The 24,063-nt window shown below is 35.1% G+C and overlaps 1 protein-coding gene across 1 annotated transcript in view; it reads left to right on the plus strand.

The window, feature by feature from the left end:
* The window catches only part of LRRK2 (leucine rich repeat kinase 2), a 142,768-nt gene that overhangs the window by 49,413 nt on the left and 69,292 nt on the right, over positions 1 to 24,063 (plus strand). Inside the window, 8 exon segments of the mRNA XM_036865466.1 lie at positions 6,020 to 6,164; positions 6,294 to 6,433; positions 8,405 to 8,533; positions 8,608 to 8,778; positions 13,143 to 13,401; positions 16,615 to 16,803; positions 23,184 to 23,302; positions 23,732 to 23,801. Of these exon segments, the coding sequence (XP_036721361.1) occupies positions 6,020 to 6,164; positions 6,294 to 6,433; positions 8,405 to 8,533; positions 8,608 to 8,778; positions 13,143 to 13,401; positions 16,615 to 16,803; positions 23,184 to 23,302; positions 23,732 to 23,801 (1,222 nt within the window).

Consider the following 24,063-nt stretch of genomic DNA (forward strand, 5'->3'; position numbering starts at 1 on the left):
GTTACAAGAGCCGCTCCAGAGATTTCTTTTAGAAAAACAGTCACCACTGGCAGCACATTTCAGTGACACAGAATGGGCCGCAAAACTTGCTTCCTTGTGTGACATATTCAACCTGCTCAACGAACTCAATCTGTCACTTCAGGTGAGAATGACAACTTTGTTCAAGTCGGCAGATAAAGTGGCTGCATTCAAAGCCAAACTGGAATTATGGGGGTGATGAGTGAACACTGGGATTTTTGACATGTTTCAAACATTAGCAGAGATTTTGAAAGAGACTGAGCCAGGGCCTTCTTTCTCCCAGCTGGTGCATGATCACCTACCTAGCTTCCAAAAGAGTTTGAGCATTACTTCCCAACCACAAAAGACCCCCGAACTGGGAAGGAATGGATCTGTGACCCATTTGTGAATATAAGCCAGGTGAATTGACTTTGTCCATGCTAGAAGAGGATCAGTTGCTTGAGATTGCAAATGGCCTTAAACGTATGTTTGAGACAACTTCAAATCTCCATACATTCTGGATTAAAGTCAAGGCAGAATATCCTGAGATTGCCACAAAAGCACTGAAAAGCCTGCTTCCAGTTCCAACGTCCTGTCTTTGTGAAGCAGGGTTTTCTGCAGTGACAGCAACCAAAGCGAGATTACGGGGTAGACTGGACATAGCAACACACTTCGGGTGTCACTGTCTCCCGTCACCCCCAGATGGGACCATCTAGTTGCAGGAAAACAGGCTCAGGGCTGCCCCTGATTCTGCATGATGGTGAGTTGTATAATTATTTCATTATATATTACCATGTAATAATAATAGAAATAAAGTGCACAATAAATGTAATGTGCTTGAATCATCCCAAAACCATCCCCTCCCGCCCTGGTCCATGGAAAAATTGTCTTCCATGAAACCGGTCCCTGGTGCCAAAAAGGCTAGGGACCGCAGCTACAGAACACTGTCTCAGGCACTGTGACCTGTAATGTCTGAGATGGTGGTTGCTCCATTAGCAGGGCTCCCAGAGGGTTTGTGCTGGACAGAGACCCCTCCTGACTGGTAACACAAATGAAGCGTGAATAAGAATTGAACCTTTTCTTTTTCCAGCCTATGAAATTTTGAGATTGTTACTACAGCTTAATTTAGCCTGTCCTGACAATACAATTCTTATCAATAAGTCCTAATTAAATAAATTATATTATTTCCAAATTATGTAGTTCTACGTAGGGATTAAAAACAACTAGCTGAGATTCCCAGTGTGTTGCCATGGAATTATCTACAGTTTTCAATGAATATGAATGTATCACCCAGGTACTCATTTTTTTTTTCCTTCATATATGTTAGCATATTATGCACACTTTTGATAAAATTAGCATATTTTCACATCTTTATGTCTTCCCTCTATCACTCAATTAAAACAGATTATACGGTGTTTACTTTTATAGCTTTAACTCTACAACATATTCTAATAGTTAAGTGTGTGGGTCCTGGAATCAGGATATCTGGGTTTGAATCTAGCTTTACCACCTACAGACTAATGTATTCTGGACAAGTTATTTACAGTCTCGGTTTCATTATCTATAAAATGGAGACAATAAATGGCTTTTCACTTGGGGTTATTATGAAGAATTTTATGAGATAATGCATGCCATGTACTTGGTACAATGCCTGGCACATAGTATTCGGTCAATAAATGTTAGTTAATGTTATTACTATTAGATTTAAAAGTATCTTTTGACCATTGGCTATAAAAGATGAGAAAATTGAAGTATTCACACTATCTTCCACTATTTCTACCTATCTTCTCACCAGCTTTTGTTAAATAAATTAATTCTACATTTGACAAGGTTTAAAATATTTACATTCAGCTCTATAACCATACTTAATATGTTTGTTTTCATCTTGTTCCTACAGTCATGTGGATTCAGTGTTCACTGCAAGTTCTTTTGTTACAGTTTTTCCATTTACGTTTTAGTTGTCTGTTTTTTTTTTTTAAGTTCCATTTCCTGAACATTTTGTTGTTGTTTCTATATTTGGACTCTTGAAAAAACAGATTGGTTGGTTGCAAAGTATTGGGGGTTTATTTTCTTTCTTTGAAAACTCTGTAGGCATTTCACTCTCTTCTAGCACTGAATGTTTTAGTGGAGCAGTCTGAGACCAACTTGATTCTTTCCTCATTTAAAAAAATTTTTTTTTATTTTCACAGGATTCTTTTTCTATTCTTTTTGACTTATTTATTTATTTTATTTTATTTTTTATTTTTTTGGCTGTGTTGGGTCTTCGTTTCTATGCCAGGGCTTTCTCTAGTTGTGGCAAGCGGGGGCCACTCTTTATCGCGGTGCGTGGGCCTTTCACTGTCGCGGCCTCTCTTGTTGTGGGGCACAGGCTCCAGATGCACAGGCTCAGTAGTTGTGGCTCACGGGCCCAGTTGCTCCGCGGCATGTGGGATCTTCCCAGACCAGGGCTCGAACCCGTGTCCCCTGCATTGGCAGGCAGATTCTCAACCACTGCACCACCAGGGAAGCCCTTTCCTCATTTTTAAAGGGTTTGATATTTTTACCTGGGACCCCAAAGGATTCTTTTTCTTGAAATCTACTTTATTAGGATATATCTTAGTGTTAGTCATGTACTATGGTGTCTTCTTTCTAGCTGTACATTCAGTTAATTTTTTTTCTGGAAAGATTTTCTGAGTTGCAATTGACTTAGCTGACAGGAAAGAGACTGGTGTGGGCATTTTCCCCTTGAGCTGGCTAGCTCACTCATTAGCAAAACCATTTGTATTCTTTGAAAAAATTTGGAAAATTGTGAAGCATAGGTAATAGGATGTTTCTAATCAATGTTTGTAGCTGTCCACCATTGGTACTTTCAAAAATTTCATGTGGACAACACTTGCTAGTAAATTAATTTCAATCCCCATTTGAACAACAATGCAATAAATCATTATTTTCAAGATAGACCATTTGATAAGTGAAAGAAAGTCCATTGTAAGCTTGTAAATAACATATATATGTGTGTGTATATATATATATATTTTTTTTTTTCTAATTTATGAAACTGTCAAAAATCAGACACCACTATTTAAAATCATCAAATAGTTTATTTGAACTCCATCACATGTAATAATGTGATACTCTGCATTCTCGTTCTGCATAGACAAATCACAGATTTCCTGTTGCTAGTCATTTGTCATCATCGAACTGCACCTGAAATAGAGATTAGGGGAGCTCAGGGTAGCAGAACCAATAGTTGAGTAGAAACTTGTTAGAGGTGATGGTATTAAGACAAGAACAGGTACTTTATAAATATCAGTTTGACTTAACTTTAGCATAAAAATAAGCCTATGGATGCATTTTGAGCTTAAGAGCAGGACCAGCTACATAACTTGTGGGGCCCAGTAACAGATGAAAATGCAGGACCTCTTGTTTAAAAATTATTAAGTATTTCAAGGTGGTAGCCACAGAGCATTAAACCAGGAGTGAGGCCCTTCTGAGCACAGAGACTGTGCTACTGCACATGTGTGCACCCCGGAAGCTGGCCCTGCCTAGGAGGCAGAAATGATGGTACTATTAAAACAAAGTTCAGAATGACAGTCTGAGTTTTCTTTTTTCTTTTTTTTGAGAAGGTGATGAATTTTTAACTTTGAACATCTGAGTTTAAGATACTGGTGTCAAGCAAAGAGAAACATGGGCTTAGAGCTTAAGAGAGTTCAAACTTGTGCTTTGAGTTACCTGCTCAAAGGTTTCTGTGTCTCAGTTTTTTTTTCATCAGTAACATAGGGAGAATAATTGTGTGTCTACATCATAGGGTTGTTGTGAGGATTAAATGAGTTAATATATATGAAGTGCTTAAAAGAAAGTCTGGCACATAGCAAATGCTGCTTAGGTTTTGGCATTATCCTTATGGTTGTTGCTATTGTTGTTATGGTGACTTGAAGCCATGATAGTGTGTGAAATTCCATCCATGAATAGAAGAGTTTTAAGAAAAGTTCTTTGGATAAAGTCTGGAGTTGAAAGAAGTGATTGTGAAGGAGATGGGTAAATGAATGGTTTTAAAGTTTGAGAATAATTGCCGGGGTGGGGGTGGGGGGGTGGATTACTGTGTCATGGAAATCAAGGGAGGAAAAAGCAGCAATTCAGTTGTTAAAGGACTTGTTTCTTTGAATGGTTTTAATTTGGAGTGGTTAGGACAGAAGTCTGATTATGTGAAATTAAGAGGTGGGAAGAATGTGGGGGTCGTGGGTGTAGGCTTTTCTATTAATAAGTTTAGAAATGAAGGAAAAGTGGTAGCTCGATGGCATGGAAGACCAAGTTAGGGATACTCTCTCCCAGTGAGAAGGCTTTCACTTTCGAGAAGAGTGTTCAGCCCAAGGCCCGAACTGTGCCATCACTCAATGTTTATTGCATGGATGATGAGTTATCTCATGTCACTCCTAACAACACTGCATAATTAAGTCATTTCAGAGGTGAAGAAGTCGAGACAGACACTGAGCCATCCCTCCAGCTTCACTTTGCACCACTTTGAATTTCTTTATGTTTCTTGAATAATACCTTCTGAGTAAATACCACTTCTCAGGAAATGTTATTTCATTCATTGTTAATGGTCCTCAGATTCATGGAACTATTGAGTGATCAGACAATTTAAACTCAAATTTAATTGGCTCCAAAGCTGATATATTTTTACTGCTCAAGGAGTTGGTAAGACGGAAATAATGATGGGAAAAAATGCCAAGGGAGGCAACGATATGAGTGTCTTGTTGAAATGATAGAGGAAATGATGTCGAAGGTGAGCAGTTACGGGGTGGAGGAGAAGGACACAGGATGAGAAAATGATGCTTCTCCCCATAACCGATACAAAGAAAAATGCTGAGTAAGGACACTTGAGAGGTATTGAGGGACTAGATTGGGAAATGAATGAAAATCTGTTCATTGACAGTATGGAAGTGAGAAAGGCTGGAAGGTAGGAGGTTTTGGTTGAGGAGACTACATCAGAATTTGAGGTCTGGCTAGAAGCTATTTCAGCTCTATAGTTGAACGTGTGGTGGGGTCAATCAGAGATTTGGAGTGAAGATAACCATGAAACTAGTGTCTGTGAAAGCAAAAGTCCTCAGAAAGATAGCATTGTAATTTTTGAAAGGAAAACTATTAGGTGGGCATTCATATCATAGTTGAAGTTTAAAGAGCACCATGGAAAAGCAGACTGTAAGAGTTAGGTATATGTCACAGACGTCAAAAGAGGGGAAGTGTGATTGTGATTGTCACATGGTTGGAAAGTGTGTTGTTGCCTGTTTTCTTCTCAGTCAGTGAGAAGGATGGCCTGGGAAAAGAAGTGGCCTCTATTAGAATACCTGTCAAATAATGTCAAACTCTGGAGGAATTGAGATGAAAAGTTTGGAAGAGATAGTGATTAAGATTCTGTACTTTTAAGGCAGACACACTTATATTCAAGTGCTAGGCCTGACATGTGTTAGCTGTGTGACTTGAGCTCTTGTCCCTGCATCTTTAAAGTCTAGTGAACCTGTTGGATGAAGCTGTTGAGGGGGAACAGATGAGATATGGCGTGTAAAGCACGTAAAGAGTAAATTTTCAATTAGTATTTTCTATGGTGAGAGACAGCACTGATTTTTCTGGTTAAGAATTTAGGCTGTGGGAGCAGATGTCCTTGATTTGGTATCTTCCCAGTAGTGTACAGTCTGTGAGAATTTAGGAATAGCTACTCCACCCCGCTAACCCTCAGTGAACTCATCTTTTAATGGGGATCATGTTAGTGTGTGTTTAATAAGAATGCCCTGGAAAGGAGAGCATGTAAAAGTATTTAGTATAGTGCCTGGCACAGAACAGGTACTTAATGAGCATTAAAATGTTAGCTGTTATTCTTAATAATAAATAAAAGTAATTCATGATATAAGGCAGAATCAAGGATAGTAATTTTATTTAGACAACTTAGTTTATATTTTGTCAGTCTATAGCTGGCTTTAACTAAGGTAAGTATTAGAATTCATTTTTTAACAGCAAATATTCTTAATTTTCTTTTTGACTTTAGTTCATTGGAAATCCTGGGATTCAGAAATGTGGATTAAAAGTCATTTCTTCTATAGCGCATTTTCCTGATGCATTAGAGGTGTTATCCCTGGAAGATGCTATTGATTCGGTGCTTCACACACTGCAGATGTATCCAGATGACCAAGGTTGGTACAATTGAACTCAGGATTTAGATTTTTATAGGCCTTTAGCTGTTGGTTGGACATGTTTAAATTTTTTCTTCAGTTTTGAGATTTAAAACAATAAATTTTGTTTCTTTTTTCTTTTTTTTTTAGAAATTCAGTGTCTGGGTTTAAGTCTTATAGGATGTTTGATTACAAAGAAGAATTTATGCACAGGCACTGGGCATCTGCTGGCAAAAATTCTGATTTCCAGCCTACAACGATTTAAGGATATTGGTGAAATACAGATGAAAGTATGTGCCTTATCTTGAAGGGAATTGCGATCTTGTACAGATTTCTCTTTCAGAGCAGCTGGTGTATCTCCCACTTTGCGTTAATGGGTATATTCTAGTTAATTGAAAACCATTTTTATCATTTTGTAGTATTTTAATTATAGTAGATGAAGAGAATTGGATTGAATCTCAAAATATCCTGTTTCATTACTAAATCTCTAAAATTAGTATGTTTATTTGTCATTTATCTTTTCCATGAAAGAGCACAGAATGTGCTAAAGAAATTTCAGCTAGCTGAGCTTTATTTGCTTAGATTTTAGATAAGTAAAAGTTATAATTATTCTGAAGTTTGTCATTCTCTGTGTTTTATTGTTATCTGCTTACCTAGTAATTTTGCCCCTTGATTTTTTTTCTTGCAGTGAAACAATATTTTAAACATTTTCCATCAAGCAAAATTTAAAATGGGATCTATATTAACTGTCTGTAAGGAATCCAAGATACTGGTTTAAGATTAATTTAGGGGAGATTAAGAAGTAAATTGTTTCAGAGTGTTTTTCTTTTAATGTTAGCAAAACAAATAGTTTCCTTAAGAGTTTCTGCCTTGGTTGTGGTTTTTTAGTAATGGAGTTTACAACTTTCATAAACCAAATATTTTCATAAATGGCAGCCTTCACCAGGAGTGGAAATGTCTAAGCTCTAATCTTTGCACAGACATTATTAGTAAATGTGATAATGCATGTAAGATTTTAAATTATAAAGTGCTGAACACACAACCAAAAATGTGTTTTAGAACCAAAATGTCTTTTATAAATCTGCTTTTTGTAATGTGCCTCAACCTAGGCTGATTAAAGCCAAGGCAGAATTGATTGTAAGTAATCCTAGGGAGAGGAAATTATTTTGTGCAGGTATGAAGCTGTCAGTCAGTATTTATTCATCTAAGCATAAATTTTAGGATTTTTATAGTAGAGGTTGTAAACTATTGACCAGTGGGCTAAATTTGGCTTGTCAACATATTTTATTTGGCCAGTTCAGTGTTTATAAGTTTTTAACTTGAATTATGTGCCTTCTATGTATTTGCATTACCTGCTTTGCTATTGCATTCATTTGAGTTTGCAAGGACCTCTGCTCTAGAGGTTAGTGGACCACATGCCGCTCAGACCTGCATAGATTAATACTATTTCTCCTGTCAACTGTTAGGAAGCATTTGTAGAAACTCAGCATCTTAAGAGCTCAAAATAATAATTTTAACATTTAGATGATTTCATTAATATATACTAGAAAGATAAAAATTTTTAAAGTTAAGTTGATATTTGGTGAGTTTACCCAAGCTATATAATAGTCAAGTCAGAAGTTCACAACTCTTGGGGTGGTTCTAAAAAGTAATGGTGTACTGATCAGTTCTTTATAAATGATTTGCTACAAGGATGTAAATCTCAGAGTGTCTTTAGAGCTTCTCTCAGATGCACTCAATGTGAATAAAATCTAGGAACTCACATTTGTCTGAGGTTAAAATTTCAGAAGATAGCACAAAAATGTTAGGGGAAATGCTAAGCTATTTAGAGAACCTGATCTGCAATCTTGTAATAAGCAATTCACATCACTGGTCTATTTGGATTTGTGGCACTGCTGACTCTGCTATTCTAATCCTGATTAATATCTGGCTTTCAACCTGTAGGTATGGCTTCAGGCAGGGAATCTTTAAAAGGCAGATTTTGGTGTATTAGGTATTTTTCCTGCTTTGCTAGATGATAGTTTGTTAACTAGCATCTTATTCTCTGTGCACCTGCTTATTTCTTAGTAACGAGAGAGCAAGATGTATTTGTTTCATTGTTTCAAGGTTTATAGCTTTAAAGTACAAATCTAATAAATACATCTACTTAGCTAAGTGAACATCCAAGGTTTTAAGTACCATATACAGTCTCTCTTTCACATTATTTATTTATTCTTTTTTGTCCACAATTGCTTTGTTATTATTTTTGATCACACTTTCAGGGATTTCAGGCAATCTTGACAGTACTGGAATTGTCAGTGTCTTTTTCCAAGCTGCTGGTGCATCATTCCTTTGATTCAGTAATATTCCATCAGTTGTCCTCCAACATCACGGAGCAAAAGGATCAACAGGTACAATGTTTTTCACCTGTATTCTAACTGTTACACATTTAGCTGACTCTAATCCTCACTTCCATTCTTTTTAGTTTCTAAATCTTTGTTGCAAGTGCTTTGCAAAATTGGCTATGGATGATGAGTTAAAAAGTGTGATGCTAGAGAGAGCATGTGATCAGAATAACAGCATCATGGTTGAATGCTTGCTTCTGTTGGGAGCGGATGCCAATCGAGCAAAAGAAGCAGCTTCTTTAATTTGTCAGGTAAATATTCAAGGACTCATTTTTGTCTTTTTTTCTGTAATTTGACTCTGCCATTGTATAGCCCTTATCTACATCCTATTATTCTTCACTACAGAATTTACCAGTTTATTGAACAATTGCTTGTGATTTGTAGGAGTTTAGATTCACAGAATTTCAGAGGTAATAGGGTCCCTTAGGTGTTATTATCTAATCATTCATTTTACTTTTCTACCTAGCTTGTTAAGTTGATAAATAACTTTTCAAATGTGTCTCCTACTATGCAACTCTGTGCAAATCGTTCTCCAGCCACACACCATACAACACATGGTTTTATCTTGTTTTGATCATCTTTCAGCTATTTTCTCTCTGTTTTCAGTTTCTCTCACTAGAAAATTCTCCCCTCAGGGCTACCACATGTGGCCCTGTAGGCTGTGTACTGCACACTTTGGAATGCTGTACACATTGACAACCCTGCTGTGGGCCACCCTGCAGTTGTGTGGCACTGGGCCTGCTTCCCTTCTCTCCCTTCCCTCATGCACTGTGCAAACACATCTATCTAATTCTTCTGCTTTGCCTTCAAAATCTAACCCAAATTCCTTGTCCTCAATAAAGCCCTCCCCACACTCCCAGACCTCCATACAAAATAAAGATTTACTTCTTGTGTAAGTCCGTGACAGTTTATGTACACCTCTTTATATTTTGTGAGTTATGTGAAGGTAGAGATGTACAAGGTTCATCTATGTATCATTCAGAATATCTAACTCACTGCTTTACATACAGTATGAATTCGGTACATATTTATCAGAGTGCATTACATGTTATTTCAAGTTTGTCTTCATTCTATGAATTTTAGCATTTTTAATAGCATTCGGGAAGCACTACATATGTTTTCTGGATACTTAATATTTCCAACAAAGCAATTATGTAGTGATTTAATATACATTATTAAATAACCAGCAGAGTGCTATGTTTTCCAATAATTTACTTTTAAAGCCTTACTTTATTTAATTTCCCAGTCACCTATGGATTCGTATCAATTTGTCAACTGTAAGATTAAGTTAGTACTAATTAGCAATCTACCTAAAGAGAAACTGAACCTGTAACTCATTTTCATGCACAATTAATTTATGCATTAAAACCAAATACATAATCAAATTATTTAAATTAGTCATATTTCATTTAAGCAAGCAACATTAAAAATAGTTGCTTCTCTGTTATTAAAGATAATTAAATTATTTTCCTCAATAATTTAGTATGTTTTTATTGTGTATCTTTTGTGTGATCTTGAGATCGTTGAGTTAATGTTACTTGGATTGAAAAGAAACTTCCCCTTCAGATTTTTCCTAGGGAAACAACATAGCTAAAATCACTTGAGTGCAATTACTCTACATTCCCCACAGGGAGTGCTTTCTACTTTTCTCTCAATTTATCCAAATATTTCTATACAAAAGGCTTTTTACCTTATTCTTCTTCCCAAGTTCTTTTGGACTTAATGTACTTATTTATATCTTTTCTTCTTAAAATCAGATCTTTACATCCATGGGTGTATTAAATGTAAAGAATTTATCCTAGTTGTCAGAGATTATTTGTATCTAACAAATAATAAATGTTGATTAAATATTGTGGGTAGATCGATTGAACATACCTTATTTTGTACCAGTGCAAAGTAACATAATCAAGACTATTCATGCACCAATGCTGCATAATTAAGAACTATTCAGAGCAAGGACAGAGTTAATCTTGTTAGGTTTTCTGAGGTGAATGTAATAATAACGTAATGTACATGATTGGTAGAGAAGAATATGGAGGATTAATATTGGGTGTGAAAATGCATGAATAGAGACCTGAAGATGACTCATCAAGTCATGGTGGGAAGAGCAAGTATAATGAATTGTGAATAAATATAATAGCAGACGCTTCTGTGGTGTTCATTATCACCTGGGCCCTGCTCTGAGCCCTTTACTTAATAAACTCCTCACAACAACCTTAAGAATAAGCCCTAGTATTATCCTATTATGCAGGAGAGGAATTGAGGCTCAGAAAGGTTAAGTAACTTGCCTGAGGACACTCTACAGGTAAGTAGTGGAAAATCTGCCTGCTTTAATCTTTTGTTTACATAACAGATTCATGATAGTGGTGGTGGGGGGAGGGGGTTGTACATTCATTCCTGAATGCTGGTTTGAAATATTAGGATATGATTGTGGGCTGAATTATTTATAAATTAGAATATGAGAGACAAGATAGCAAAGGATAGTAAATTACAGTTTGATTATATTTGAATTATCCTCATTATTAAAATACAAAACTGTGTGTATCTGAGCAGTATTTTTTTTCTTTCTCATGAAGTTGGAATTACTTTCATAATTTTATTTCTTTTGTCTGATACTGTTTCTTATATATTTATCTCTTCATGGCACCATATCCCTGAAATCAGCTTGGATAGCTTGGGTCCCCCGAGGAAAATTCTGCTATAAAATGTATTGAGCATCTTCTCTGTGGAAAGCACAGTGCTAGATAGTCAGTAAAGAATAGAAAAGGAGTTTCCTGTTTCAAAGTGTCTATTGGGAGATGGGGGAGGATAAAACATAAATCACCTTAATACAAGGTAGGCAGTAAATGCCATAATTTAGAGGTAAAAGATTGCTGGTCTCCAAGAGAAGAAATGAGTTTTTTGGCCCCTCCCTTCCTCCCTTCCTCCCTTCCTTCCTCCCTCCCTCCCTCCCTCCCTCCCTTCCTTCCTTCCTTTAAAATTTCCTGTGGGCCCTTAAAGGATTTTAGTAATTTGCTAAATTAAATATATTCCTTAGGCATTGTGCTAGGGTACAGAGGTACAAATTGAATTGCAGTAGCATCCATGCCTTTCATTCTAGTTATAAAACAGATAAGCATGTCTAGTTCAGTGTGCCTAGTGCTATGTTAAACAAAATGGGATGGGCATCTGGAGGAGGAAGGGTGTGTGTAGCCTGGGAAGTTGATAGCAAGGACTTAATGTGCAAGAGAGTTTAAAACTATTCCTTCAAGAATGAACAACTTTTTACTGGCTGAAGAGCAGAATTAGATATTTGAGGCAAGAGAAATTGCATAAATGAAGGTAATGAGGTTTGCAAAACTTCATGTCGTATTTGGGGGAATGTCCTGGAGCAGAAAGGTTTTAGAAGATTTTAAAATAGGATAATGACCTGATCATATCCAGACTAGAAAAGTACTATAGTGGCTCTGGGGAGAATGGGTTGAAGGTGGGTGATCCTGGAGACTGGTGGGCATTAAGTTGGTGCCATCACACCACAGGACTGTCCCCTCAAACCTCTTGGACACACTTTAATTCTGAAGAATTCAGGAATTTTCCCCAACCATCTTGTTCCACCGACCTGGTACCCTGAATCTTAGGGTCTTCTTTCCTTTTATTTTTTAATCCCTAATATTGGGTCATGAAAGGAGCACAGGCTTTGGAGCCAGCAGATTTGATTTCAAATCCAAGTCTCTTATTGACTAGCTCTAAGGGTTTGGACAAATCACATATTTTTCCTAAATATTCATCTATAAAATGGGGGTAATAATTTTTACGGCATAGGTTTTTAAAAAATAAGGATTGGAGGTCATGTGTTTACAGAAGTTAGCACAGTACCTGGCGTATAATATTTATATTATCTATGACTTTGTTCTTCTAGTTGATAACATCACATTCCATTGCCTTTCAGAAGCTGTTGCTGGGTTGGACCAGTGTGCTATGCTGCAGGTTGCTAAGGCTTCTCTCTGCTTACTATGGTCACTCTAGTTTTTGTAGCAGCTAGCATGCTAACCCACCTTGAGGACATGCTCTGAAAACTTAACATTCAGGGGAAGGTAGGAAACTGAGAGACAAGACATGTTTTTGTGGAAATTAAAATTCTTGTCCTGGAAAACCAGAAGTAAATGATGACTGTCCTTTGCATGTGGCATTAGCAAATTTTATAATATTTATACTCACACTTAGTTATTCTATGTCACAAATGAAGGCAGGGCAGTAGCATTTACTGTGTTAAGGTACTGGTTTCCCAGATATCTTCCAATGAGCAAACAGAAGTCCAAAAGTATGAGAAACGTGTAAATTGTTGGAGCCTCAGGTATTCTGACTTCAAGCCTATGAGTTTTATTTCATATCATGTTGCCTTTTTCATGGTAACTGACTCTCATGTGGCAGATTTATTTGATTTATGCTGCTCTGATATTTGTGGTGCTAATCTTATTTTATTTTCCTAATCTATTTCAAGGATGAGTTTTGCCTTATTTTGTTTCATTCTAAATTTACGGATGTAGGGAAAAATCACTCCAAGTTTGATTATCAGTCTCTTAAAAGGAAAAATGACAGGTTTTTAATATGCTTACCTTCTCTTTTTCTTTAATAGGTATGTGAGAAAGCGAGCAGTCCCAAACTGGTAGAACTGTTACTGAATAGTGGATCCTGTGAGCAGGATGTACGGAAAGCTCTAACAATCAGCATTGGGAAAGGCGACAGCCAAATCATCAGCTTACTCTTAAAGAGGCTTGCCCTGGATCTGGCCAATAATAGCATCTGCCTTGGAGGATTTTGTATGGGAAAAATTGAACCTTCTTGGCTTGGTCCTCTATTTCCAGATAAGACATCTAATTTAAGAAAAGAGACAAGTAAGGATTAACAGGAAAAGTCTGTACAAGTCTTAATTTTAGTAATATTTTTAAAAATCACTAATCTTTTAGTTAGTTTCCATTCCAGTTTGGTTCACCTTAAGCCAAAAATATTGTAAAGGCTTGGATATCTTTTTTTTTTTGTCAAGAAATGCTTGAAACTGACATTATATTTAAGTTCTTTATGAGCCAGCAAATACATATTTTATAAAGATAGAGCAAAACAGTGGGATCTTTCTGTCAGGTTTCTTTTCTTTGTTACATATTTTATTTTTTATTATAAAAATAATCTATGTGCATTTACAAATAGAAAAACATAAGAATCTTAAGGAAGAAAATAACAACTTATTTTTTCACTTATAGGTAATCAATGTAGATTTTTTCCCTAGACTTTTTGTATGCTTACATATGAATTAAAATATGTGCATGGAAACATAAACACATATATACTTTGCATTTTCAAGTTAGTATACTTCGCATTTCACTTAAGGATATATTTTCAAGTTAATATAGATCTTGTATACATTAAGTACATTGATGACAGTTACCATTAGCATCTATACTAGTGCTTTTCACATAGTAAGTGCTCATTAAATATAGTATAGGCAAATATAAAATTCGGTAAGAAATTATGTTGATAAGCATATGTGGAAACAGGTACTTCACACATTATAGATATGAATTCAAATTGTCCTCTTTTGAGGAAAATTTGGCAATATCCATTAATACTTTAAATGTACACCCATACTTTTTTGACCCAAGAATATGCTGATAGGGATCCATGATACAGGCATTCTTAATGTGCACAAAAATTATGTTCAAGGATGCACATTAAAATATTATTCATAATAACAGAAAATTAGGGAAAAACCTAAGTATTCCCCAAAATGAACTATTCAAATTAATTATGGTATGTTCATGCAGTGGAATGCTTTGCATTCATTGGGAGAAAAACATCTAGCAAATCCAAATGTCCAGATATAGAATGCATTCTTTCTTTTTTTTTTTTAATAAATTTATTTATTTTTGGCTGTGTTGGGTCTTTGTTGCTGTGCACGGGCTTTCTCTAGTTGTAGCGAGTCGGGGCTACTCTTCATTGCGGTGTGTGGGCTTCTCACTGCGGTTGGCTTCTCTTGTTGTGGAGCACAGGCTGTAGGTGCTCAGGTTCAGTAGTTTGTGGCATGCAGGCTCAGCAGTTGTGGCTCCTGGGCTCTAGAGCACAGGCTCAGTAGTTGTGGCACACGGGCTTAGTTGTTCTGCGGCATGTGGGATCTTTCCGGAACAGGGCTCGAACCTGTGTCCCCTGCATTGGCAGGAGGATTCTTAACCACTGTGCCACCAGGGAAGTCCCTAGAATGCATTCTTAAGGGAAAAAACACTGTTAGAGAACAGTGTTTTTAGTATACTAGTATTGGTGAAAAGACAATTGGGATATGGTAGTCATAAGTGTTCGAATGTGAAAAGACCATGTTGGGAAAAAAAATCCAGAAATGGGTTCCCTGGTTGCCTTTGGGGACCTTGGAAACTAATGAAATATGATTAGAGTCCATGTTTTATCACTTCAATTGGTCTCATGCCAACAACCTGCTTACTTTAATCTTTGATATTTGATGGAGAGGAATTGTGGGCCTTTGGAGAGGTATGAAGAGAGATATACATTCAGGGTATTCTTTTGTTTCTGTATGAAGTTTTTTACAAGTGTTGACAAGTCTTACCTAATTTAAAAAATATAATGTCATTTAATAGATTGGAGGGCATAGCCATAAGTTTTTTGACAACTGGTCTGAGTAAAGAACATTTTGAATTCAAAGCTTTAAAACATTTTCCAGGTACTATTTGAGTTACGCACACATGTTGTAATGTGAGTTATGAGAGTAATATTTTAAGAAATTTTCCAGGATATATGTAGGACAATGAGAACTCTGCCAACTTATTTCTTCAATGTAGAGCATAATATAAAATGCAGTAAAATAGCAAGAAGGATGTTAAGAATTTTGGAATTTCATCAAATTTCCTAATAGAATGAATCACTCAGCAAATAGTTTATAAAAATAAGAATATCATTTATTATCTTCTGTGTTCTAAGTATTTTGCTAAAAACTTCACATGCATCATATTCTTTAATATTTTCCATAATCCTGTGCTGTGTATGTTGTTGTCTTCACTTCCCAAGTGAGGACACTGACACTCAGGGAGCTTGTATAGCTTGCAAGTGACTTGAGCACAGGCCTGTCTGGCTTCAAGGCCCAGACCTTTTTCTGGATCAAGTGTTTCATAAAGGTTCAGTTTTGTCACCAACACCAAAGCTTTGTGTAAATTTTTATGATTTTTAAAAAATTTAAGTTCATTGCCTGCTACTTTATACAGTATCATGATTGCAAAGTGACTTTGAAGTAAGAATAAAAAATTCCCTTAGAAGTAGGAGACTATATAAGGAACTTTGGTATGATATATGTTTATGCTTGTATAATTACTGATTTCTAAAGATAGAACTACCATACGACCCAGCATTCCCACTACTGGGCATATACCCAGAGAGAACCATAATTCAAAAAGAGTCATGTACCACAGTGTTCATTGCAGCACTATTTACAATAGCCAGGACATGGAAGCAACCTAAGTGTCCATTGATAAAGAAGATAAATGGATAAAGAAGATGTGGCACATATATACAATGGGATATTACTCAGCCATAAAAAGAAACGAAATTGAGTTATTTGTAGTGAGGTGGATGGACCTAGAGTCTGTCATACAGAGTGAAGTAAGTCAGAAAGAGAAAAACAAATACTGTATGCTAACACATATATATGGAATCTAAAAAAAATAAGGTTCTGAAGAACCTAGGGGCAGGACAGGAATAAAGACACAGACATAGAGAGTGGACTTGAGGACACGAGGAGGGGGAATGGTAAGCTGGGACGAAGTGAGAGAATGGCATGGACATATATACACTACCCAGTGTAGAATGGATGGCTGGTGGGAAGCAGCCGCATAGCACAGGGAGATCAGCTCGGTGCTTTGTGACCACTTAGAGGGGTGGGATAGGGAGGGTGGGAAGGAGACACAAGAGGGAGGAGATATGGGGATGTATGTATATATATAGCTGATTCACTTTGTTATAAAGAAGAGACTAACACAACATTGTAAAGCAATTATACTCCAATAAAGATGTTGAAAAAAAAAGTTGTTGCTGGTATATCTTTTTATTTTTAGATATAGGATCCACCCTAGCGAGAATGGTGCTCAGATATCAGATGAAAAGTGCTGTGGAAGAAGGAACAGCCTCAGGCAGCAGTGGGAATTTTTCTGAAGAAATACTTGATAAATTTGATGAATGGACCTTCATTCCCGAGTCTTATGTTGACAACGTGTTTGCTCAAAGTGATGACCTGGATAGTGAAGGTAATTATTACTAAACAATAGAGTCTGTTATGTTTTAAACACTTACCCTCTGGCATGAAACAGTAGATAGAATGGGACAAAAATCTGATTTACTTCATTTGAAAATCTTGAGGAAACTGTATTCATTAGTGGAAATAGGTAATGCTTAGTATTACTTAACTGCTACTTAAGGCAATGAAGAAAATGTATGTCTACACTTTTAGTGTTATCATACTGCCCATAATCATGAGTGGTGGCTATTGCAGTGAAAACACTGACTCAGACTGGAATTGGATTCCCTATTCCATCATTGACCAGATACTTTTTGTGGTTTGTGTAAGCCCCTTATCCTTATTAAAGGCAGTGTTGCTAAACTTCCAGGATTATTTATAGGAATTTGGAAAAATGTATGTAAAGTGGTCTGGGAGAGTGCTTGCAAATAGAAGTGCTTAATAAAAAATATTTTTTTATCTTTATTTAGAGTTAAAAATAATATTTTAATAACTCCTGAAATAACAAAAAATTAACATGGCAGGATATTAATGGCAGTGATTAAGGCTGACACTTAACATAATACAGTTTGGTAAAAATGGGGTGAGGTGCTTTTTTATTAAAATAGTATGATTGAAAACTTTGGGTGATAAAGACATTTGAGAGGGCAAAAATAAGGGTTATTCCAAAATCTCATGTCTCAAGTCCAAGCATTTTTTAAAACCAACTTTATTGGGACTTCCCTGGTGGTGCAGTGGTTAAGAATCCGCCTGCCAATGCAGGGGACATGGGTTCGAGCCCTGGTCCAGGAAGATCCCACGTGCCGCAGAGCAACCAAGCCCGTGCGCCACAACTACTGAGCCTGCGCTCTAGAGCCTGCGAGCCATAACTACTGGTCCCATGTGCCACAACTACTGAAGCCCACGCAGCTAGAGCCTGTGCTCTGCAATAAGAGAAGCCACCGCAATGAGAAGCCTGCGCACTGCAACCAAGAGTAGCCCCCGCTTGCCACAACTAGAGAAAGCCCACACGCAGGAATGAAGACCCAATGCAGCCAAAAATAAATAAATAAATAAATAAACAAAAAAACCCCCAACTTTATTGAGATATACTAATATACCCATTTTAAGTATATGTTTTCATTTATTCATCCATGTAATCATCACCACTGTTAAGTTATGCAATGTTTCTATCATCCAAAAAAGTCCCTTTATATGCCTCTTTACAAAAAAACGTCCCCCCCCCCCACCTTGTCCCTTGGCAACCGCTGATTTGCTTTCTGTCACAATAGATTAAATTAGTATTTTCTCAAGTTTCATATAAATAGGATACAGTATGTCCTTTTTTATGTCTGGCTTTTTTCTGAAGTGGTTATACCATATTATACTCCCACCAGCAATGTATGAAAATTCTAGTTGCTCTGAATCCTCATTACACTATATCACTTAGTATCGTAAGTCAGTTTAATTTTAGCCATTCTAGTGAGGCTGTAGTCCTAGCTTATTTGGTTCAATTTTCATTTACTGAAAACTATTGATATTGAGAATATTTTCATGTTCTTATTGGCCATTCATATATTGATATTTTCTTGGCAAAGTGTCTGTTTAGATCTTTGCTAACTTTTAATTGTGTTGTTGTCTCATGTTATTTTAAGAGTTCTTTCTATATTGTAAGTAGAAGTCCTTTGACAGATATATGAATTACAAATATTTTCTTTCATTTATAGCTTGTTTTTTCATTTATTAATGTTATTTTTCAAAGAGCAGAGGTCTTAAATTTTGAAAAGTGCAGTGTTTCAGTTTTTTCTTTTCTAGTTTGTGCTTTTTCTATCCCATTTAAGAAATCTTTTCCTATCTCAAATTTGTGAATATTTTCTCCTATGTTTTCTCATAGAAGTGTTAAATTCTTAGCTTTTACATTTAGGTCTGTAATCCATTTTAATTTTGGTATATAGTGTCAGTGAAGAATTGACATTTTTTTTTTTTTCCACATAGATATCCAGTTGTTTTAACATCACTGTTGAATATACTATATTTCCTCATTGAAGTAATGGCATGTTTATCCTATTTAACTGACCATATAGGTGTGCTTCTATTTCTGCATTCTTTTTTAAAAAAATTAAAAAAAAATTTTATTGGAGTATAGTTGATTTACAATGTTGTGTTAGTTTCAGGTGTACAGCAAGGTGAATCAGTTATACATATACATATATCCACTCTTTTTATAGATTCTTTTCCCATATAGGCCATTACAGAGTATTAAGTAGACATACCTGTGCTATACAGTAGGTTCTTTTTAGCTGTCTATTTTATATATAGTACTGTGTATATGTCAATCCCAGTCTCCCAATTTGTCCCTCCCCTCCTTATCCCCTGGTAACCATAAGTTTGTTTTCTACATCTGTGACTCTACTTCTGTTTTGTAAATAAGTTCATTTGTACCCTTTTTTTTAGATTCCACATATAAGTGATATCATAATATGATATTTGGCTTTCTGTGTCTGACTTATTTTACTCAGTACAACAATCTCTAGGTTCATCCATGTTGCTGCAAATGGCATTATTTTGTTCTTTTTTTTTAAGGCTGAGTAATATTCCATTGTATATGTGTACCACATCTTCTTTATCCATTCCTCTGTTGATGGACATTTAGGTTGCTTCCATGTCCTGGCTATTGTAAGTAGTGCTGCAGTGAACATTGGGGTGCATGTATCTTTTCAAATTATGGTTTTCTCCAGGTATATGCTTAGGAGTGGGATTTTACTCTGTGCTATTGATTTAAATCTTTATCCTTATGCCAATGCCATACTGTCTTGATTACTTTAGCTTAATGAAATCTGGTAGTATAAGTTCTCTGGTGGTGTTCTTTTTCAAAATTTTTCTTATTATACTAGGTTGTTTGCATTTCCATATACATTTTGAATCAACTAATTAATTTTATGCTGGGATTTTTTATTAGAATTAAATCTCTATATACATTTAATATAGAATTAATGTATAAATAATGTATTATTGTTATATAATAAAGAATTAACATATAAATAAAAATTTCTTTAGATTAAATCTAGAAATAAATTTGAGGGAACTGGTGTCTTAATAATGAGTCTTCTGACATATAAATGTAGTATTTATTTCCGTGTATTTGTCATTCAAATTTCTCCCACCAATGTTTTGTATTGCATGTTTTTGATGCTATTGTAAATAGCATTGTTTTTGAATTCCAATTTCCAGTAGTTCATTCACTGCTGGTTTATAGAAATGCAGTTGATTTCTTTGTATGTTAATATATCCTGTGGGCTTTGCAAAACTCATGAGTTCTAACAGCTTTTGTTGACTCCACATATTTTTCTACGTTCACAATAATGCCATTTGCTAATAAAGACGGATTTACTTCTTCCTTTTAACCTGTATATCTTTTTTTTTTTCTTCTTCTTTTTAGTGTCTTATTACACTGGCTAGGACCTCCAGTACTGTGTTGAATAGAAGTAGTAAAAGTAGGCATTGTTCCCTGGCTTCCAAACTTAGGAGGAAAGCATTCAGTCTCTCATCATTAAGTATGATGTTATATGTAGTTTTTTTTTTTCTTTTTTTAATAGATATCCTTCATCAGGTTTAGGAAACTTGTTTCTAGTAATTATTTGCTGAGACTTTTATTCATAATGGGTGTTGGAAAATGCTTTCTGCATCTGTTGAAATGGGCATATTTTCTCCCTTTATCTGTTATTTAGTTAATTACATTGATTGATTTTCTAATGTTAAACCAAACTGCTTTTCTGGGTAAATCTTACTGGATTATTGGTGTATTATCCTTTTAATATATTATTTGATTTGATTTTCTAAAATTTTGTTAAGGATATTGCATCTATGAGGGATATTGGTCTGTAGTTTTGTTTTGTTGTAACTATGAGAGTATGCTAGCCTCGTGAAATGAATTGGAAAGTGCTCCTGACTCCACTGTTTTCTGAAAGAATTTGTGTAGGAGAGGTCTTAAATGTTTAATAGGATTCATGAGTAAAGCCTTGTAGGTTAGGAGTACTTTTCGGTGGGGGGGGGAGGCTTTTTAATTATAAATATAATAACTTTAATAAATTTATGGTTCTTTTGATTTTTCTGTTACTTCTTTTGTCAGTTTTTGTAATTTGAAATGTTCAAGGAATTTGTCCACTTTACATAAGTTGCCAAATTTATTGTTTATTGTTATTTATAATAATTCTATTATTGTCCTGTTAATGTTTATAAGATCATTAGTGATATCTGATCTTTAATTCTTGACACTGATATTTTTTGTCTTTCCTTTTTTCCTTCTTCAGTCTAGCTCAAGGTTTATCAATTTTATCGATCTTTTCAAAGAATCAGGTTTTTGTTTCATTGACTTTCTGTATTGATTGTCCATTTTATTTTTCATTGATTTTTGCTTTTTCTTTTCTTTCTTTTTCTTTTTTTTTTTACTTATTTAGATTTTGACTCTTATTTTATAGATTCTTAACATGGAAGCTTAGAACACTGATTTTTAGAGCTTTCTAATTTTATAATATAAACATTTAAGACCATGCAGATCCTTCTGAGCACCATTTTAGCTGCATCCCACAACTTTTATATATTCTGTTTACATTCATTTTTGAAATTTTCTAGTTTCCTTTGTGATTTTTTGACTCATGAGTTATTTAGAAGAGTGTTGTTTATTTTCCAAATACTTGGACATTTTTCCACATAGCTTTCTCTTATTGGTTTCAAATTTGATTTTGCTGTGGTTAAAGAACCTACTCTGATGATTTCTGTCCTTTTACATTTATTGAGACATGCTTTGGGGACTACTGTGTGGTCTATCTTGGTGAATGTTTCATGTGCAATTAAAAAAATGTATTTGGTTGTTGTTGGGTGAAATTGGGTCAACTTGTTTGATAGTGTTTTTCAGGTCTTCTATATCTTTACTGATTTTTTTTTCTCTACTTGTTATATTTAAGAACAAAATGTTGAGATTGTAATTATCAAGATCTTAATTTTCCTTTTCATTTTATAAGTTTATGCTTTGTGTATTTTGAAGCTCTGTTATTGGGTGCACATACATTAAATACCATACTTTTTTTTGATGACTTAAACTCCTTATATTGATCCAAGTTTGCATCTAGTATCATTTCCTTCCTCCTGAAGAACTCCCTTTTACATTTCTTCTAGTGCACAGCTATAGGAAATCCCTATGCAGATTACTGGAGCTCTTTTTCCATGACTCTCTCCTGGAACTCCCAGCTAAGTTAGTCTCCATGAACACTGATCTCCATTTCCTCATCTCAGGAAAGCCATTGGGCTTTGTTTAAATTCCTTCTCATTGTGCCTATGGCCCTTAAATTGCCTCCAGGCAGAATGCCAGGGTGATCATAAGGTTCACATAATTTGTTTCCCTTCTTTCAGGGATTACACAGTCCTGTACTCTCTGCAGCCCAATGTCTGAAACCAGTTGTTTAAAAAAATTTGTCCAATTTTCTAGTTGTTTGTTGTGGGGAGGTTAAGTTCAGTGTTTGTTACACCATCATGGATAAAGAAGAATTCTCTTTAAGTATTTTTAAATAAAGGAAAACATCAGAAATGCTAACGTAAAAATAATTGATCTTTGGATTTGTAAATTTTATAATTTGTTTTGACACAATTAATTCTTTATGCTTCTAAGATAAAAAGTGATAGAATTTAAAATCTCATGAGTTCTTAAAAATGGCTCTACATTATTTATCCTTAAAATATGACTAATATTGATCCTTATTTTCTTGAAAATCCATAATTTTAAAAGTAATTCTCTTCTCTCTCAAAACAATATTGCCACTAAACTCATTGTGTTTATTTTAATGTCATTTCATAAATGAAACTATAAAATATGTAATTCAAACAGAGATGTACTCAAAATTACTGAATGTTAAATAATTCAGTGTGATTCCAATATTTAAAACAAGATTCAAAAATTTTCTAAGCAAAATTCAGAGAACCAGAAAGGAATAACATTGGTCAGATTTATGTATAAACTTTCTCTGCTTCCTGAACATGCATGTATTTATTGTAGCACTTGTAACTATTTTTTTACTTGGCTCTTTCCTGCTGTACTATGAGCTCATATGAGGCCTGGATTATTTTTCCTGCTTATCTTTATCCTGCACTTACTCAGTGTCTAGTCTGTGAGAGCCATTCAATAAATATTTGTGGATGAAGAATAATGTAGTTGAATTTGAAAATGACAAGCTGACATAGTTTATCATTTCTATTTTAAAGATGTTATGAAAGGAATTGGGCAATTTCCATTCATGAAAATGTGTTTAATGTTTTGTGATTGAACTACTATGCTAATCCTAATCATTTTATGATCCTAATCATCTTATGATTAGGTCAGCTTTTCTTACTTGCCTCTATGTTATTGTTTAAAAATAGGAAGTGAAGGCTCATTTCTTGTGAAAAAGAAATCAAATTCAATTAGCGTAGGAGAATTTTACCGAGATCCTGCCTTGCAGCGTTGCTCACCAAATTTGCAAAGACATTCCAATTCATTGGTAAGTTATATTGTAAAAACTGCAGTTAAATATTGTATATTTTTTTTGACATTCTTTCGATAACTGAAATTGTGTGCCAAAGCTAGGAGCTATTGGTGCAGAAATTCCCTAATGTGAGAAAACTCTCCCTTTTTCTATATATACACGTGTGTGTGTCCGTGCACGTATGCTATTTTAAACTTACATTTGTAGACTTTTGAGCATGTTTGGGGCATATAGGTGCTCTGTACACTTTAAAATGGTTTTACTCTTTTTTCTTTTTAGAGCTTCATGTCTATGGAGCCCAGACTAGGTCTGTGTCTTATGGTATGGCTTGGTCCCATGAAAACTTTAGCTAGTAATCTTATAGTGACTCCTAAAGAAACCAGATAGGAAAATGTTCTCTTTGCTCCAAAAAATGATGGTAATTTTATTATAAATATTTAATAGGGACCCATTTTTGATCATGAAGATTTACTGAAGAGAAAAAGAAAAATATTGACTTCAGATGATTCACTCAGTAAGTATTTGAAAGTAATCACAAGTAAACAGATATTTTGAGCAGAATACAGCACTTTGATAAATTTCCTCTGATTATGCAAATTTTCTTGATGCCAATTTCACATAACCTTCAAATTATATTTACCTAATGATTCCATAGACTGTAGAAAAATGAAATTCAATTATAGGTTTAAAAATTTAGCCTTATGATGTTATACAGGCCACTTTTAATCCTTCCTACTGTGTTCTTGAAATGTAAATAATACCCTCACCAATGCCAC

Source organism: Balaenoptera musculus, chromosome 10 (genome assembly GCF_009873245.2).
Source record: "Balaenoptera musculus isolate JJ_BM4_2016_0621 chromosome 10, mBalMus1.pri.v3, whole genome shotgun sequence".
NCBI classification, from domain to species: Eukaryota; Metazoa; Chordata; class Mammalia; order Artiodactyla; family Balaenopteridae; genus Balaenoptera; species Balaenoptera musculus.